This window comes from Plecotus auritus, assembly GCF_963455305.1.
Source record: "Plecotus auritus genome assembly, chromosome: 3".
NCBI classification, from domain to species: domain Eukaryota; kingdom Metazoa; phylum Chordata; class Mammalia; order Chiroptera; family Vespertilionidae; genus Plecotus; species Plecotus auritus.
Genome location: NC_137772.1, coordinates 205,500,888 through 205,518,749, shown reverse-complemented (window position 1 = coordinate 205,518,749; position 17,862 = coordinate 205,500,888). Strand labels below are relative to the sequence as shown.

Genomic DNA, 17,862 nt, shown 5'->3' with positions numbered 1-17,862 from the left:
CCTCTCGACCTTAAGGCCCCGCCCCTTAGACAACTTCCGCGAGGCTGCGGCCGCAGCCCAGCGGTCACGGCCCCTTTAAGCCTGAGCCCCGCCCCTGGTGCCCCGCCCCATCTTTTCCTCTCCCACTCGGCCCGGCACCAGGTGCCCCGGCGGGTCGGGTGGCGCGGCGCGCGACGGTGAGGCAGGGCCTGGGGGACCTGAGGACACGTTCACCGAGCTTTCCTCGTCCTTGCTGTGTCCTCGCGGGTCCCGGGACGGGGCTGGAGCTGCGCCTGGGGCGGGGAGACGGGGTGGTCCGGAGCGCGGGAGGGATGGGCCTGGCTTGGCGGAGCTGGGGGAGGGGCTCAGGTGACTTAGTGGAGAGGATGGTCCCTCCTCGATGCTTGTGGGGACGTGGGGAGTGTGGGGGCCTGGCGTTGCGGCCTGGCGGCGTTCCCACTCTTCCCTGCCCTGCCGATACCCCGGTACAGCCCGGTTGTGGAATTGTCCCCCCGTAGTCTCCTGGGGTCCAGGGTCCAGGCCCTTCTGAGGGTTGCCTGCCGGTCAGTCCCGCCGCCTGAGACTGCAGTCGTGGAGGCCGCTGGCGAGGCCCAGGCTGAAAGCTGTGGCCTTTGACTGGGGGTGAAGGGGGTGGGCGGCAGGAGAGCAGCGGTCCCCTCTCGGACTTCTGACCGAGGTGCGGCGACAGCAAGAGGCACAGGGTGGAGAAGGGCCAGTGGCTAACCTGGGACAGACGTCTATCTGCCTCCTCCAGATACTGGCTGAGTTGTCGTTTGGGTGTGACTACGGGACCTGAGTTCCTAACCTTCTCTCCCATCAGAGAGCTGGCGGTCACCATGGCAATGCGGGAGCTGGTGGAGGGCGAATGCGGGGGTGCCAACCCGCTCATGAAGCTGGCCGGACACTTCACCCAGGACAAGGCCCTTAGGCAGGAGGGGTTGAGGCCTGGTCCCTGGCCACCAGGAACCCCCGAGGCGGTGAGTGTTCTTGGAAAGCCCCAGTCCTGGCTTGGGGTAGAGGATACCTTAAGTACACTGAACTGCTTGCTTTCTCAGTGTGCTGCCAGACTTTTTAAAACATGCACTACCCCACTATTCAGTCAAGGGCAGGGACCTGTTTTTCTTTAGATTGTCAAATAAAAAAATGACAAGAGCCGACACAATAGCCATCTGCTGTGAATGAATTAAAATTAGAACTAGCCCAGCGGTTTGTGGCTCAGTGGTTGAGCTTCAGCCTATGCATCAGGAGGTTACAGTTGGATTTCCAGTCAGGGCACATGCCAAGGTTGGGGGCTTGATCCCCAGAGGGGCGTATGCAGGAGGCAGTTGATCAATGATTCTCTCTCATCATTGATGTTTCTATCGCCCTCTTCCTTCTCTGAAATCAATAAAAAGACACATTTAACAAAAAACAAAGTGATACCTATTTTTTTTGTCAGATCAGCAAAGAATTTATTTTTTGGTGTTCTGCAGAATTTTAGGAATTAGTTTGTGTGTGCCATGAGATGAAAAAGGTTGAAAATCACTGCTCCTTGTGTTGCAAAGAATAGTTACCACTTAATGAGTATTTACTAAACAATATGCTAAGCACTGTACATCTTTACATTGATGGAGGCAACCATTTTATAGATGAAGAAACGAGGCTCACAAAGGTTTTATTGTCTCCCTTCTGTCTAGGTCTCTAAGCCTTTGGGGGTAGCCGCTGAAGATGAGGTAAGTATTGTAGTCTCTTCTGTTTCATTTTCCTTTTGCCCATTGTGTTTTTACTTTAAAGTTGGCTCACCCACATTTCAGTCTGTGGGCTTTCCTGACCAAATGAAATTGCTTTAGCCCTCTTGCTTATTTTTTTAAAAATGTATCCTTGGAGTATTCCCAAATCCGTAGTTTCTGTGTTTTCATTTCCTTCTGTTTGACATTAGTAACCCCCATCCCATGGCCCTGCCTCTTGCTGGGTTCATCTCACCATCTCTCTTCTGACAGTTGGTGGCCGAATTCCTCCAGGACCAGAATGAACCACTTATATCCCGTGCCCCTCAGACCTTCAAGATGGATGACCTCCTGGCAGAGATGCAGGAGATTGAACAGTCAAGTTTCCGCCAGGCACCCCAGAGAGGTGGGTCCAGAGTCTGGTGGGAGGGGAGATCACCATTTTTTGTGCAGATAGAGCCAAGGGGGTTCTATATTTGGATGCTGCTGGGACTGGGAAACTTGAGATGCAGAAGGAGACAAAAGGAACAGTATTTTCATGTGCACTCAGGGTTCCTTAGGCATGAGAGAATGATATGTATTTCTTTTATTTCTTAGTTCTCTCCTTCTCTCTCTTCAGCCCCTGGGGTGGCAGACTTGGCCTTGTCTGAGAACTGGGCCCAGGAGTTTCTTGCAGCTGGAGATGCTGTGGATGTAACGCAGGATTATAATGAGACTGACTGGTCCCAAGAATTCATCTCTGAAGTTACAGGTGAGGCTCCTCATGGGAAAATCTAAAATGGTTCCCATGGGGCAATCAGTGTTCTACACTGTTACCCTAATTCATCTAAGGGTATATGTATATAGAGTGATTCAGCTGCTTATGACTTTTCTGGACTCTTGACTCATTTCTATGGGCCACTGAACCTGATTTCCCTTAGGTGATAATAATAGGGAATTGAAACTTATACTATACGGAGGACTGGGTTTGAACTGGATAAGAGATATGTCTGTGTGTGTGTGTGTCTGAGAGAGAGAGAGAGAGAGAGAGAGAGAGAGAGAGAGAGAGAGAGAGAGAGGGAGGGAGAGGGAGAGAATGAGGAATTATGTTTACTTTGTTACTGGAAACTTTATTACTGCAGTTTGGTGGAGAGATTGGATGGATGGATTGTAGTGTGGCTCAGGGAGAGAGAATTATTTAACACACCCTATGGGATTTTGGCATTAAGTCATCTTGAACAGGATTGGGCCTTGGAGAGTGAAATTGCTGAGTGCAAGGGCCTGAAGTATAAGATCTTGGAGGTCAAAGATCATACCCCGATGTTAATAATACAAATTAATAATAATAGCTAATGTTTATTTACCATGTTTAAAGGCTTTGTGTTTAGTGCTTTAAATGCATTATCTATTTAATCATGAGAGCCCAGGAAATAGTTACTGTTTTTATTCCTAGTTTTATAGATAAGAACTTTGCCCAGGGTGACACAGTTTTGTGAGTGGTGGAGTTGGGATTTGACTCTGGGTTTGAATCATTCCAGACCCTGTGGGTTTAACCATTTTGTAGTACTGCCAGGCCTATAGCTTCAGCTCTTCAGGGTCTCAGCCAAATTTTTCCTCTTTGAGAGCATCCATGCTCACTGCATCCTTTGAGATTGATGCATGGTGAATAAGTTGTGGAGTTGGGATTTGAGACATAAAAGCATCAATGATGAGAGAGAATCATTGATTGGCTGCCCCCTGCACACCCCCCACTCGGGATCGAGCCTGCAACCCAGGCATGTGCCCTGACTGGAATTGAACTGTGATCTCCTGGTTCATAGGTTGATGCTCAACCACTGAGCAACACCAGCAGGCTATACATGTTATATTCTTAAACTTATTTGAATTTTACAGTAACACTTACAAGGCAGGTATTCCTCCCCTATATTATGGATAAGGAAACTAAGGTTTGGGAAGGTTAAATACTCTGTCCAAAGGCTTTAAGTAACAGAGCTGATTTTGGAACTCATGTCTGTTTGACTGTGGGCTCTATACTTAGAACCATTACACTATCATTGAGAAATCTGAGCTGTAACAGACCCTCCACCAGACTGAAACTCAGTGTTTCATATAAATCTTAGATGTAAGTACCATCTCTTATTACAGAGAGACTTCTGTTGTAATGTGTGGGCATCAGTCATTTATCACAATTCAAAAAAAAATCATTGCTACTGTAAGCATTGAGACTGATGAGATTTTTGTTACAATTACTTGAATTGTTTGCAGCCATTGAAATCTTCCTTAGCCTATAAGTGGAAAACAACTTAATAAACACTCATTGGACTTTATCTTAAATCTGTTAAATCTTCTTTGGGAGACCTCTTTTTATACATTCTTTTGTAACCATGCCTGCTTCATAGAGGCAGGGACATGGGAAGCTGGAAGGAGAAGTTGAGGTATTTGGAGTCTGTCTTCATAAAAATGTCTTATTGCAGTAGTATATTGCTTTGTAGGTAGCGGATCTTCAGTATTTAGTGAATGAATGAAGTGAGATCTGGGAGAAAGAGCTAAAGGAAATTGATTTTCTAGTAATTAAATTTTTTATTATCCTCATAATATTTGTGGATGATATGATTATATTGATGATATAGATTACTTGTTACTTTATGGATAAGTAGATTGAGATGAGAGGATATATTCTTTAAATCCTTATTATTTTCTATTCTCCATTGTTACAATTTTAGAATTAAGTTTAAAAGGAATGGTGAAGTTCAACTTTTTTGTTTTAATGTTTTATTTGGAAATAACTATAGTTTCACTGGAAGTTGCCAAAAAATGTACAGAAAGGTTCTGTGTATCTTTTACTCTGTTTTTCTCAGTGATAACCTTTTGCATAACTGTTATGCACAATATCAAAATCAGAAAATTGCTTTTGGTATAATCCACAGAGCTTTTTAGATTTCACAAGTTTTACATGCCCTTATTTGTGTATGTTTTTATAGTTTTATGCAGTTTTATGACGTGTAGATTTGTGTAACCACCACCACAATCAAGATAATAGAATTATTCCATTGCACGTAAAGCTAAATTTTTAGTCTGCCAGATTTCTTGATAGAATATGCCCTCTAACCCTAATTTTCTGGGCCAAATAATTCTCCATCTCATGATTGCTTAGCTCTAGGAATGAAACACATCCTTAGGGAGTTTTGAATTTAGACAGCTTCAGCTAACGTGGTGTGTGAGGTTCAATGATAATGAATCCTGTACTTTCGTAGGAAAAGCAGTGGGCAGTAGAAGCAGAAGGTGAATGCCATAGATCTCCCCTGGATGGCAGAGGAAGAGGCTATGGAATAAAAGGAATAACAATCTCATTGTGATGTTTTCTGCTTTTGGTGTGAGTTTGCCATGAGTGGCCAGCTATAATAGCAATAGTTAATACTTGTTACTTTGTGTTTTATGTATGCATTATCTCATTTGGTCTTTATGACCTCTCTATGAGGTAGCTATTATTATTTCTATTTTATAGATAAGGAAATGGAAACTTGGAGGGTTAAGTAATTTGTCTGAAAATGCATGGTGAATAAGTTGTGGAGTTGGGATTTGAGTGCAGGTAGGCTGACTATAGAATCTACATTCTTTACTACTGTGCTATTTAGAAAATGTGGAAAACTTTGATGGATAAGGGTAGGAAGTTCTGAGTTTGGGGTGGATGTGCCTAGATGGAATGAACACACAATGAGAAACTGTAAGAGGTGAACATTCGAATTGGATATTTGGTACCTGGGTTGTTAGTTTTAACTCTACTACTAGTAATCAGTATGACCTAGGACAGTCCTTTTCCATCTGTAGGCTTTAGATGCTTCAATCTCAGAGGTATCCAGATTAATCTGATTTTCTGTAAGAATTTCTCAAAAAATATTGTGAAGGCCAAGTGGTACTCTTTAGGTAATTTTATTTTGACTCCTTTGTTGGAGCAGGTTCCCATTGCCAGAAAATTCTGAGTCTTTTGGCTAATATGGCCAAATATCAAATTACAGATATTTGAAGAAGTCTTTTCTCACCTTTGGGATTTTCTTTTAATTTATCTCATGTCTGTTTTACAGTCCAGGCGCTTTGTATTTTTTTTCAGAGGAGCGTTTCACAGAAATGGTGTTCTCTGTAAGGAGCACTTGTGACCTGAGTATGCTTTTGTAAAACACTCTAGTTGAGAGTAAGGAGAAGGAACTGGTTATTCTTCAACAGAATGGGACAAAGGAACTGGGAGGTATTATAAAGTCTAAGTGTGAAGCATCTCATTAGTAGGTCTCTACTCTTGAGCCAACAGTCTAGTTGGGGCAAAGGAAAAATAAATGTTGCCTATAAGAGCTAATGAGGGACATATGGATATAAATATTGGGAATCTGTGACATTAAGAGACAGAGTCCATGATCAAAAATATTGTCAACTATATCTTTTATTATATTGGCAATATATTATTTATAATTAGGTATATTCTGAGAGTCTTGATCCTTTATATTCCCAGATTTTGACATTACTTTCTCAGATGTTGAGATTACTTTGTTGAATTAATTCAGGTAAAGTCTCAGTTAAATGGAGTAGAATATAGAGTTCTGCTAAAGCAATGACAGTTCTTCAAACTGGGGACAAAGACAGGAAGTCCATCTTAGTCTCTGGTTTGTAAAGATGTGGATGCAGAGCAAAAGGAATGAACACTGCAGGCTCATGCTTTCTCTATGTTTACACATTCTTTAGGGCCCCTTAGAATAATTTTTCTTTGCTTTTCCCCCCCTGACTCCGGAATAGTAAAGGGCAAAGTCCTGGAGGTTGAGAAACAAACAGTTCAGCACCCTCATTCGACCTGTTGCCTTGATATGTTTATTCAGATGTTGCAGCTGTGCCCTTTGTCACTAGAGCTAAGGCAATTTCTAGAATTAGACTTAAAAACATAGCCCTCAGAATTAATCAGAAGTAACTGCAGTCAGAATAGTGTTTATCCCTGGGGGATGGAGGCATGAGGGAACCTTTGAGGGAACTGTAAATATTCTATATCTTGATGTGGGTGGTGGTGATTCATATGTAGAAACTAATGAAGCAGTCTACTGAAGTTTGGTATACTTTATGAACTTTCATGTTTGTATTTTACATCTCAACTAAAACAAAACAAAACAAAAAAACATCCAGTGGGAAGAGTGGACCCATGTATCTTTAATTCTAGCTCAGTGTTCTGGTTCTCAGATTTTCTTGGTAGGTATATTAAGATGAAATATGAGGCTCCTTTCGTTGGGAGGGTGTGAACTCTGTAGATGGAGAACAGACCAGAGATTTGGTTAAGGAACTAGAGCTCTTCTGTTCTCCCTTAGATCCTTGCTGCTTCCCAGCAGTACCTTCGAGGAAGGTGAAGGTCCTAGTGCCTGCTCTTTCTTATTGAGGTTTCTGACACCTTAAGCAAAAGGCTTTGGTCTTTACTCTTTTTATTTGGTCTTCTGTTCCCGGTTCAGTAAATTTCCATGCCAGGCCCTTGGGGGAGTAGGTTGGATACTGAAAATTTAGTAGTATTTTTTTTTGACCAGGGGTCTCTAAGGGATTAAATAGGATTTTGTCTGCTTTGGTTTGGTCAAGATAGTACTCTTTTTCCCAGCCCCTTCACTGAATCCTGTGTGATTTCCCCAACTCTCTGCTCCTTGCAGACCCTTTGTCTGTGTCTCCTGCCCGCTGGGCTGAGGAATATCTGGAACAGTCAGAGGAGAAGTTGTGGTTGGGAGAGCCTGAGGGAACAACTGCTAGTGATCGCTGGTGAGTGCAGCCATTTCTTCCTGGATGGATTCCTGTGGAAGGAGGATTGGACAGTTTTTCCATTCTCCTCCAGCCTCTTCCATCTACGTTCCCAAACCAACTTGCAAAACCCTCATTTTGTACATTAAGGTTCCACCTGTATTATGATCCCTAAAAATCCTAACTGTCCTAACCAAAAGTTCGTAACTTTACCTTCTGCACCCTGTTTCCTTTTTAAGTTGGAGCCTTTGTATTCCTTCTCTCTGCAAAGATATGTTTGGGAAAGGGAGAGGTAAAAGGATATAGCTAGTGCTTTACACTCCTGCCCAGATATCCTTCTTTAATGTAAATTGGAATTTGTAGGTCCTCAACAAGAGAGTAGAATAAGGTCACTCTCTTTTCCCCAATAGGAACTGTGATTGCCATGGGAGTGGGGAATAGCATGGGGAAGGTAATGGCTAACTAATGTGTAAAATTAGTTTGTCCTTACCTGTTCCAGGTATGATGATTATCATCCTCAGGATGATTTACAGCATACTGCCAGTGACTTTGTGGCCAAAGTGGATGACCCCAAATTGGCTAACTCTGAGGTGAGCCACACCCCTCTGCTGCTTTGCCCAGCAGAGCTGATCTTGGAAGTCAAGGGTCTTGCTTCTCTTACCCCAGTTCAGTTTAAAGAGAAGGAGATGAGATCCTTGGTCCATTCCTTCTAATTGAGAATGGAGACTTCGGATCTGCCTCTTCCTTCCAACATTCTTCCCTCATTTCCTTGCCTACTAACTCTTTTTTTTTTCTGTGTCTTCTTAAATCTTTGGAGCCAGAAATCCCTTTATTTTTGCTCTCTACCTTTTTTAGGGTCTTTAGCATATCTTGTCTACAGCCCAAGATGGTCAGGGGGGAGGGCTAAGTGCAGGCTCATCTTGGGCATGGTTGAGAGTGCACACCTGGAAGTTCTCTCCCGAGTGGCCTATGTGTGTCTCTGTGCCCCAGTTCCTGAAATTCGTGCGGCAGATTGGCGAGGGGCAGGTGTCCCTGGAGTCCGGTGCAGGGTCGGGCCGAGCTCAGGCAGAACAGTGGGCAGCAGAGTTTGTACAGCAGCAGGTAGGACATTGTCACCTCCCAGTTCCACTTCAGAGCCAGCTGGTGCCCTAGGCTTTAGGTTCAGTGTTCAGCGGTCCCAGGTGGGGAAGGGATTTTATTGTCAGCTTGTCTTGGTAGCATCCAGGTCCGAGTTGGTGGGAAAGAGATTCTGAGAATGTTCTTCTCAGAAGTGTCCAGGTTGGTGGTGTTCATTGGGTATTTAGTCAGTGTTTAGTGGATATAAAGTTGTTGTTGGTGGTATGACCATCCTTCTTTGTCACAGGGTACATCAGATGCCTGGGTTGACCAGTTCACAAGACCAGTAAACACATCTGCCCTTGATATGGAGTTTGAACGAGCCAAATCAGCTATAGAGGTGAGAGCAGATAGTGCAGGAGTACACACCGCACAAGAAAAGACTCCGTTGGAGCGAGTGGGTGTTAACATCAAAGATGATGAGCATAGTGTTCCTGGATCATCTGTGTCAGAATTGTTTGGGGTGGGTGCCTCTCAAAAATGCTAATTCCTGCATCACCTCAGATGACTGAATCAGAATCTGGGAGTAGGATCTAGGAATCTGCATTTAGAAAAAGCTCTTCAGATACTCTGAACACATTGAAGTTTAGTGCCTTAGGGAACTGTTCTAGTGGAGCTGAGGTGGGGTGGGGTGGTCATGATGTACCCCTTTTCTAGCTGCCTTCCCTTCCTTACAGTCTGATGTCGATTTCTGGGACAAGTTGCAGGCAGAGTTGGAGGAGATGGCGAAACGGGATGCTGAGGCTCACCCCTGGCTTTCTGACTATGATGACATCACAACTGCTTCCTATGATAAGGTAAGAACTAGATTTTCAGATAGCAGGATTTCCTTGTTTTGTTGTCTCTCCTTTAATCCTGACTTTGGATATTCACTTTTTTAAAGTTTATTCTTTATTTCTCACCCAATAATATTTTTCAATTGATTTTTAGACAGACTGGAAGGAAGGGGGAGAGACACAGAGAGAGAGAGAGATATTGATGTGAGAGAGACACATCGATTGGTTGCCTCCTGCACGCGCCCCTACCAGGGCTGGGAATCGAGCTTGCAACTGGAGTGTGTGCCCTTGACTGGAACTGAACCTGGGATCCTTCAGTCTGCAGGCTGATGCTCTATCCACTGAGCCAAACCGGTTAGGGCAGGGTACTCACTTTTAAGTAATTCTTTTCTTAAGCCCCCTTTTCTGAAAGGAACTCTAAAACATTCCCTTGCCTCTACTGTCCTCTAGTAATTGAGAGTATGCATTATTCTTAGGCTATAAAGATTAATAATAGACCACCCTTGTCAAATAACAGTGATACGATGACATTATACTTATGGTAGAAGTTTGCACATGATGCAGCAAGAGCTTGGGAGGTTGAGAACAGTTTGAGAAGATAGGTAACTCCTTTGGTGTGGAGTGGTAGACTCTCTCTGTGCCTCCACACCTTAATACCTACGTACTTTTTTAACTCACAAGTTTACTTTAAATTCTGATCTCTTCCTTGATATCACCCAATTTAGGGTGTTTTCAAAGAATTATATTAAATAAATGTTAGGAAAATTTGCCAGCAGTCAGTGGTGCAAAATGATCAAATTTTGCATATAGCATATACTATTGACTTAGAAATGTATGTTATTTCAGGGTTATCACTATGAAAAAATACTACCTGTGGGTTGTAGGGCATTTAGGGATGTGGTTAATAATTGAGCTGCTGAGTTGAAGCATGATAGGGAAGGGAGAGAATTGCTTGGTTTTGTAGAAGACAAAATAGGAACTGGGGAGGTGAGTAGGGATATCTTTTTCTCAGCTCAGATCTGTTTGGGAAGGGATTCAGGGGCTAGAACCAGGGATTGCGATATAAGGCAGGATGCTGAAGGCAGATCTTTACATAAGGGAGCTGTGCAGAGATAGAGACGAATAAAGTTGAAGATAACTTTAAAAAAAAACAATGGAAAACTTAGTACTAAGCGAAATATGATTTTGCCAGTCTGATTTCCTGAGAGCTGTCCAGTAATATAATAGAAAAGAGAGCTGACCCTGCCCTATGTTTTACCATAATAAGAGTTTCTTCTATAGTATTCTGATGAGCGAGAACTTTAGGAAATACTTGGAGATATTATTTTTATTAATTTGTATTAACAATTTGATAAGTTGCAAAGGCCCTGTAACTTATAAGTGGCAAGTTATAAAATTTTAGATAAAAACTTCTATGCTTTTGATAAATATAGACATAGCACTAGTTTCATATAAACAGCATTTTCTCTTATTATTTTTTACTTGCATATTAATGACATGCTAGGCAGAATAAATTTTAAAGTTCAAAACTTAAAAGCATAATTATGTTTTAGATTCTCGATCCCTATTTGATATCATTGATATCTTAGGACAGTGGTCGGCAAACTCAGTCAACAGAGCGGCAAACCGCGGCTCGCGAGCCGCATGGGGCTCGTGAGCCGCAGTTTGCCGATCACTGCCTTAGGATATTGCAAAATTAGGATTAGAAACATTTGTATTAATGTTTTACAAAAATATGCTTTACTTTATTACTCACTAATAATGAGCAATTCAGGTTTTATCTGTCTTTGTGCTGTGTTACGGAACTATACAGTATATGTCATAGTACTTTTTTCCCCCAATGATGGTCAGATAAATACATGGGTTTCTGAATGTACTAATTTTTATTCATGGTCCTTTAATTTTTCTTTAAAAATTTTTATTATTTAAAATCTTGACACGAACATACTTTTTATACATTACCCTAAATCCATCTTGTATATGTCTTGCTTCTTAAACTTTTATTGTAATTATTTAATTTTTGTCACAAATAATTTGTATCTGATGACTTCTAATGGTTTAAAACTTTTTGGTAAGATTTAAGTGTTTCTGATTCTTCAGCAATTTTGCAATAATAGTGTAAAAGGGCCTTATTCATGTGTTTATCATGTATACTTTCATTCTAATTTGTCCTTAACTACATTTAGAAGGGCCCTCCCTGGTATTTTGCATCTTGTTGTCATACTGGTATATTGTTTTGTGATGGTAACCATTTTACTCTGCCAGAAGGAGCATTTTATTTGCTTGTCCCAAGTCATATGGCTTATCAGTGACTACCACTTTACCTCATTACCTCTCTGCCTAACATGAAATACCACTAGACAAAACTTTGCACAGAGCATCGTAACTCTTCCCTCAAATGAGAATTCCTCAGCTAGAAGGGAACAGTGTATTTCTGAGATATTTCTGCCCTCAGGATCTTGGGATTTAGCTATCATTTACCATCAGATACAGATGAATTTAATAACTTTTAAAAATGAAATTGGGGAAAAAATTAAAAATTTCTAAGTGCTTCAACACATGCTATCGTATTATTGTCCACAATGACTCCATGAGTTAGGTAAGATTTGCATTTGAATGGCAGGGTCTCTAATTCCAAATTGCCTTTCCTTTACATTATCACACTATTGCAGGATACCTAGAAATGCCCTGTGAAGAGCTAAGGAGAGCTTATCTCATTACTGTAAGCAAATCCTGGCAAGACATGTATTCTGTTGATTGCTGAGAAGTCAAGGATTTGGAAATTCAGGCCTATAAAGGGTTCCTAAAATAAGCTCATACCCGGCATGGATCAGAGTTTGTAGGCCAGCCTAGCTTTCCAGTTATTGTGAACAGGAGCTAGAAGTGTGAGCACAAAGCTGAATGACTTTACTGTAGTCATACATGATCTCCTTATTCATATGGAAATTTTGTCATCATTTGTTCAGATACCTTTCTGGAGACCTTCAACTTCTCCACCTCTGTCTTGGCTGTCATCTCCTATTCCTGCTGCTTTGTGATGACTCCTTCTCATATGGGTTCTTATTTGGCTTCTCTTCCTTCCAGGGGTACCAGTTTGAGGAGGAGAACCCCCTGCGTAACCACCCCCAGCCTTTCGAGGAAGGGCTGCGGCGACTTCAGGATGGGGACCTGCCGAATGCTGTGCTGCTTTTTGAGGCGGCTGTGCAACAGGATCCTAAGCACATGGAAGTGAGTGACTCATTTTTCTGACTTCAAGTTAGAGACTGCTTCCTCTAGTTTTGAGGGAGGTCCCAAAGAGTAGTCCAGATGGAATAGGGCCAGTGTGCTGGCCTGGGATGGTGTGAGAGTGAGATAGTGAGTGGTGGGGAGCCAGAGGACGGGAAGATGGAAAGGTGAATACAGGGGTGATGGAATCTGTCGACTTCTCTCTAGGCTTGGCAGTATCTGGGTACCACACAGGCAGAGAATGAACAAGAACTATTAGCCATCAGCGCACTACGGAAGTGAGTACACTGAGAGGTGGGGTGAGGGGGTTCCAGGTCCAAATCGCCTTTAGAATGATAAGAGCCCAGATCCAGATCCTTGTCTTCTTTCTGGCCACTAACTAGAGTGTTTTTCATGATTGAAACTCTTAAGGTTTGGAGTGAGTTGGCGATAACTGGTTCCATTCCTTCAACAGCTTTTGGTTTTATTTGTGATATCCTGGCTGGTTCCTTGGCTGCTAAAATGTTCCCTTTCTCAGATCTGTAACTTTATTAGTAACTTATGTGTAGAGGATTCCTCTGTATCTTAATCTGAGGGAGTTGGCAGGTGAGGCCATCATGACTGCATTCCAAAGCTTGGCTTGGATCCCAGGGTACTGATGGGTGCCATTGTCACTGCAATACCAGTTCTGTCCATCTCTGTTCAAACAGGTGTCTGGAGCTAAAGCCAGATAACCGGACAGCATTGATGGCACTGGCTGTCAGCTTCACCAATGAGTCCCTGCAGCGACAGGCCTGTGAAACCCTGCGAGACTGGCTGCGCTACACACCAGCCTATGCCCATCTGGTGGTGCCTGGGGAAGAAGGGGCTAGTGGCGCAGGACTGGGCCCAAGCAAGCGCATCCTGGGATCTCTGTTGTCTGAGTGAGTGAGAAGTTCCTGGGGTGAGAATGGTAATCCAATTAGGAGGAGAACCTTGATTTTTGAAATCTGGATAGATTGAGACTCAAGGATCTACTTGAAGGAGATCTGCATTTTACAGTGTAATGCTGGGAGGAGACAGAAAAACAGGTTTCTAAATTGGAATTTGGGAGTAGAGTAGGAGGGATGGCTGATATATTGATAATCTCTGGGATCTGATTGACTAATTAAAGAATTGTTTTGGAGGGGTAGGAATATATAGACATATCCATCCACATTTTTCTCTCCTTTTCTAGCTCCCTGTTTCTTGAAGTGAAAGAGCTCTTCCTGGCAGCTGTGCGCCTGGACCCTACATCCATTGACCCTGATGTGCAGTGTGGGCTGGGGGTCCTTTTCAACCTGAGTGGGGAGTATGACAAGGCAGTGGACTGTTTCACAGCTGCCCTCAGCGTTCGTCCCAATGTGAGCCTCAGGGGAGGAATGGAAATAGGGCATCACTCTGTACCTTATGGAAGAATCATTTGCTGGGACCTTTGGAGTCATGGGATAGTTCATTCCAGTGTTCCATGTACAGATTACATTGGGAGAATTGGGCAAAGAAGGGTGGGTGTGCAGAGCCATCTGAACTTAAGGGAGTCTGTATGGTGAGAGTGGTTACATTGAGCCACACAATGAACTGTTGAGGGGAAAGGAATGGGATTGTAACATATATTAGCTAAACAGATTGGTGAACAGGGGAGGAATGGGCAGAATTTGATCTGAGCTTGGCTTATGTTCCTAACCCTTCTCCATCCCTATCCCAGGACTATTTGCTGTGGAATAAACTAGGGGCCACCCTAGCCAATGGAAACCAGAGTGAAGAAGCAGTAGCTGCATACCGTCGGGCTCTCGAGCTACAACCAGGCTATATACGGTCCCGCTATAACCTGGGCATCAGCTGCATCAACCTTGGGGCTCATCGGTGAGAGTATCTATTGAGTAATGAATGAATGAACTTCTTGGTGAGAGTATCTGCTGAGTAATAAATGAATGAACCTTTTCTCCCTGCCTTTGGCCCTAGCTCCTCATTCTCTGTTCCTGTTATTTGACTATCCATCCCCAGCTTTCTTTCTCCCCATACCAGCTGACCTACCTCCTTCCTTGGTGTTTTTCTCACCAGCTCTCATTCCTTTTCCCTACAGGGAGGCTGTGGAACACTTTTTGGAGGCCTTGAACATGCAGAGGAAAAGCCGGGGCCCTCGGGGCGAAGGGGGCGCCATGTCAGAGAACATCTGGAGCACCCTGCGTTTGGCATTGTCTATGTTAGGCCAGAGCGATGCCTATGGGGCGGCTGATGCCCGGGATCTGTCCGCCCTCTTAACTATGTTTGGCCTGCCCCAGTGACAGTGGGATGGGCTGCCTTGTGAGTGTCTGCCTGGAGGGGTCCCCGCTCTGGATGTGACTCCCTCTCCCCAAATGGGCCTACCAAGGGGGTGGGCTGATGATCATAAGCGGTACGGCCTTTCAGGAGTGGCCTCAATGTAGGGGTGGGTAGTCTTTGTTCTAGTTCCTACATAATTGTAGGAAAATGAGCTGTATCTCTTGAGTCCCTTGGTAATTCAAGGGCTGCACACCCGGCTACAGATCTTTGCATATCATGCCCTTTCTTGGTGCTGCTTTTTGGGTAGGACCCAGAGATAATAGGGTAACTGTTGTCATCAGCTGTCATTTCTCATAGGGTCTACCATATTTGTAATGTCTGCCCCTCCTCCTCCCCCCACTTTTACTGGGAATTGATAATAGTACAGCTTCCTTGGGCAGTTATGTGTAGGCCATTCTTCTACCATGCACTTCTGTGGTGACCATATCGAGGGCAGGATGGCAGGAGTTGGCCTGTTGGACTTAAATGTTGATTTGGCTCAGCAGCGTCAAGTTTTGGTAGGGGTGCTCATAGTTCTGTCATTTTTGGACCTCTCCTGGCTGTTGCTCAGATTCCCTGGGAACGATGCTGCACACAGGAATGCTGGCCTCACTATCTAGGGGTCCTCAAGAGCTGCTAGGGTAAATTGCTACACAGTGTTTGGGTGTTGGGTAGCAGGAAGGCTCACTTGTGGAATTAGCTATGCTCTGTGCCCTTTGGTGAAAGGAGAGCAGTGGGACATGGGACGTGGTGAGTGCAGCAGTCCCTCCTCTTAGACCTGTGAGTAGGAATTGAGCTAGTAGCTCTTCTAGAAAGTTGGTTCAGAAATTGCCATCTTGCCAAATTCCTAGCAAAGAGACGGTTCAGTGTTACCTTAGGACTTTGCTGTACATCTTGAAGTGTTTCTAGGGGAGAGTGTAAAAAAATCCCTTTCCCCCTAGTACCTCTGCAAGGTGAAGATTGAGGGAAGAGGAGGGAGCCTCTTGGATTCTTCTTACCTGTGCCCTGTGTGGGGAGCTGCACTAACCTCCAGAAATGACCGCTGAGCCTCTTGCCTTGTCATTAGTAGCTAATGATCAGAGATTTTTTTTTTTTTAAACTACCATGGTCCCAAGGTTCCATTCTGAGATTTATTTTTCTTTGTATGAATATGTGTAAATGATTTTAAAATAAAACTGTAAAATATTTGTAGGAAGAATAAATGGAACTGACATGGGTTTGAGTTCTGTTGCCAAGTATGAAGTTTGGGTGTTGGGAGGTGGATTGGTGTTTGGAGGATTGGGATTCAACAGTTTTCCTCTTTATCTTTTAAGTTCTCATTGGTGTACTGATTGCACATCTGTCTACCTAGTAATTATTCAGCACCTACTACGTACTAGGTACTATGAATAAGATGGACAGGGTGCCTGTGTTCATGGAGTTTATGGTTTATCAGGACAGACAGATGTTTAACAACCATATGCACTTTTCACACTTGTGTACTATAAAAAATATGGGGGTGGTGCTATGTCATTTTTGGTATTGTTTTATTGTGAATGACATGGGAGGATTTTTGTAGTTTTTTTCAAATGCTTAGGGCTTTTAAAGGTTTCATTCGGCTCTGCCTGGTTTTCTCAGGACTGTATGAAGAGCCATATCAACATGGGTCACTATTCTGGGGAAAAAATAAAAAATATAAACAAATATTTATATTTGAAAATAAATGTTCATGGCCACATTAGAATTAAAAAAATATCTAAAAGAGAACTTGTTCTGTAAATTTCTAGACAGTAATATATTATTTAGTTATTTATATTTATGGTACAATTTCCAAGGCCAATAAATACTAACAATATAATGAGAAAAGGTTAACAAACCACAGGTTATCCCTAGAAAAAAATGCACAGAAAAGAGAATAAAGAAATATTCCAATATGCTAAAAGTGTGAGGATTATGAGTGATTTCCCCCTTTTTGTTATATCCCAATTTTTTTTTAGTGCATGTGTAATACTTTCAGAGGAAAGAAAATAAAACACCACGAGGGAGGAGGGTATCTGTGGCCACCACCTGGGTGATCTCCAGGCAGCTGGAGACCTGGGCTCTGAGGAGTGGGCAGGATGAAGCCCCAGGCCTGGGAGTGGGCTGGGCAGGCTGAGGCAGCAATTTTGATAGTATGGAGATATATTAGGAAGAAGGAAGAAAGTGGCTGAGTAAATGGCTTGAAAGCTAACTTCTGGTTTAAATGAAATCTCCAGGTCTGTCTGCCTTGCCTGCGTTTGGTGGCATGACGGCATCCGAGAGGATACTGTTCTTGCATAGTCAGTGCCAGGTGCCCCTTGAACCCAAATCAAATTCAGCTATATTTATTGAGTCCCTGTCAGGCACCAGGGATACAATTTGCAAGGCAGACAAGGGCCCTGCTTTTACGGCTTACATACTAGGGGGAGAGACAGAATAAGCAAGTATATATGAACATTTCAGTTACTCGTGTGTTTTGAAAATATCAAAATGGCACATTGCACGGGAGAGTAAAGGGGAGGGTTTGGGGAGACAACATTAGATAAAGTGGTCAGGACAAGGTCTTTGTCATGAGGTGATCTGAGTGAAAGGGAGGAGCCAGCTATGGGAGTTCTGGTCCCAGGGGCAAGTGGGAAGACTGATGTGAGGTTAAAAGCCCTGCAATCCCATGGGAAGAAGGCTGGGCTGGAGAGGAATAGCAGGAGAGAGGGTGGATAGGTGGTGAGGAGCCGTGGCAGGGAGGCTCTTTTCCATTATGGTAAAGAGTTTGAATTTTATTCCAAGTTAGGGCTTTTAAAGGTTTCAAAAATCACTGGAGAGTTTTGAACAGAAAAGTGATGTGGTGTGATTTAGTTGCTGCAGCGTAAAGAATGGATCATGGAGGGTGTGGAGGCTGGGTTGGAACTGAAGCAGCTGGGCCAGTTTGGAAGTTCCTTGAGTAAGCCAGGTAAAGCATTTTAGTGGCTTAGTGTAGCGTGGACATGGAGTGGAGGGGATGGATGGAAAGTATGGAG

The 17,862-nt window shown here is 43.4% G+C and overlaps 1 protein-coding gene across 7 annotated transcripts; it reads left to right on the top strand.

The window, feature by feature from the left end:
- On the top strand, positions 1 to 16,073 carry PEX5 (peroxisomal biogenesis factor 5). Of its 7 annotated transcripts, none has more exons than XM_080659508.1 (16): positions 1 to 176; positions 821 to 977; positions 1,677 to 1,712; positions 1,980 to 2,112; positions 2,326 to 2,457; positions 7,352 to 7,457; positions 7,936 to 8,026; positions 8,427 to 8,537; positions 8,800 to 8,892; positions 9,230 to 9,349; positions 12,413 to 12,556; positions 12,761 to 12,831; positions 13,243 to 13,455; positions 13,749 to 13,914; positions 14,256 to 14,413; positions 14,634 to 16,073. In XM_080659508.1, the coding sequence occupies exons 2-16, from the start codon at positions 837 to 839 to the stop codon at positions 14,833 to 14,835; spliced, it is 1,917 nt and encodes a 638-aa protein (XP_080515634.1). In that variant the 5' UTR covers positions 1 to 176; positions 821 to 836; the 3' UTR covers positions 14,836 to 16,073. The 7 variants fall into 7 exon arrangements, with proteins under 7 accessions (XP_080515634.1, XP_080515629.1, XP_080515630.1 ...); XM_080659503.1 differs by having other exon boundaries at positions 59 to 176; positions 8,448 to 8,537; XM_080659504.1 differs by having other exon boundaries at positions 59 to 176; positions 9,254 to 9,349.
- The last annotated feature ends 1,789 nt before the right edge of the window (positions 16,074 to 17,862 follow it).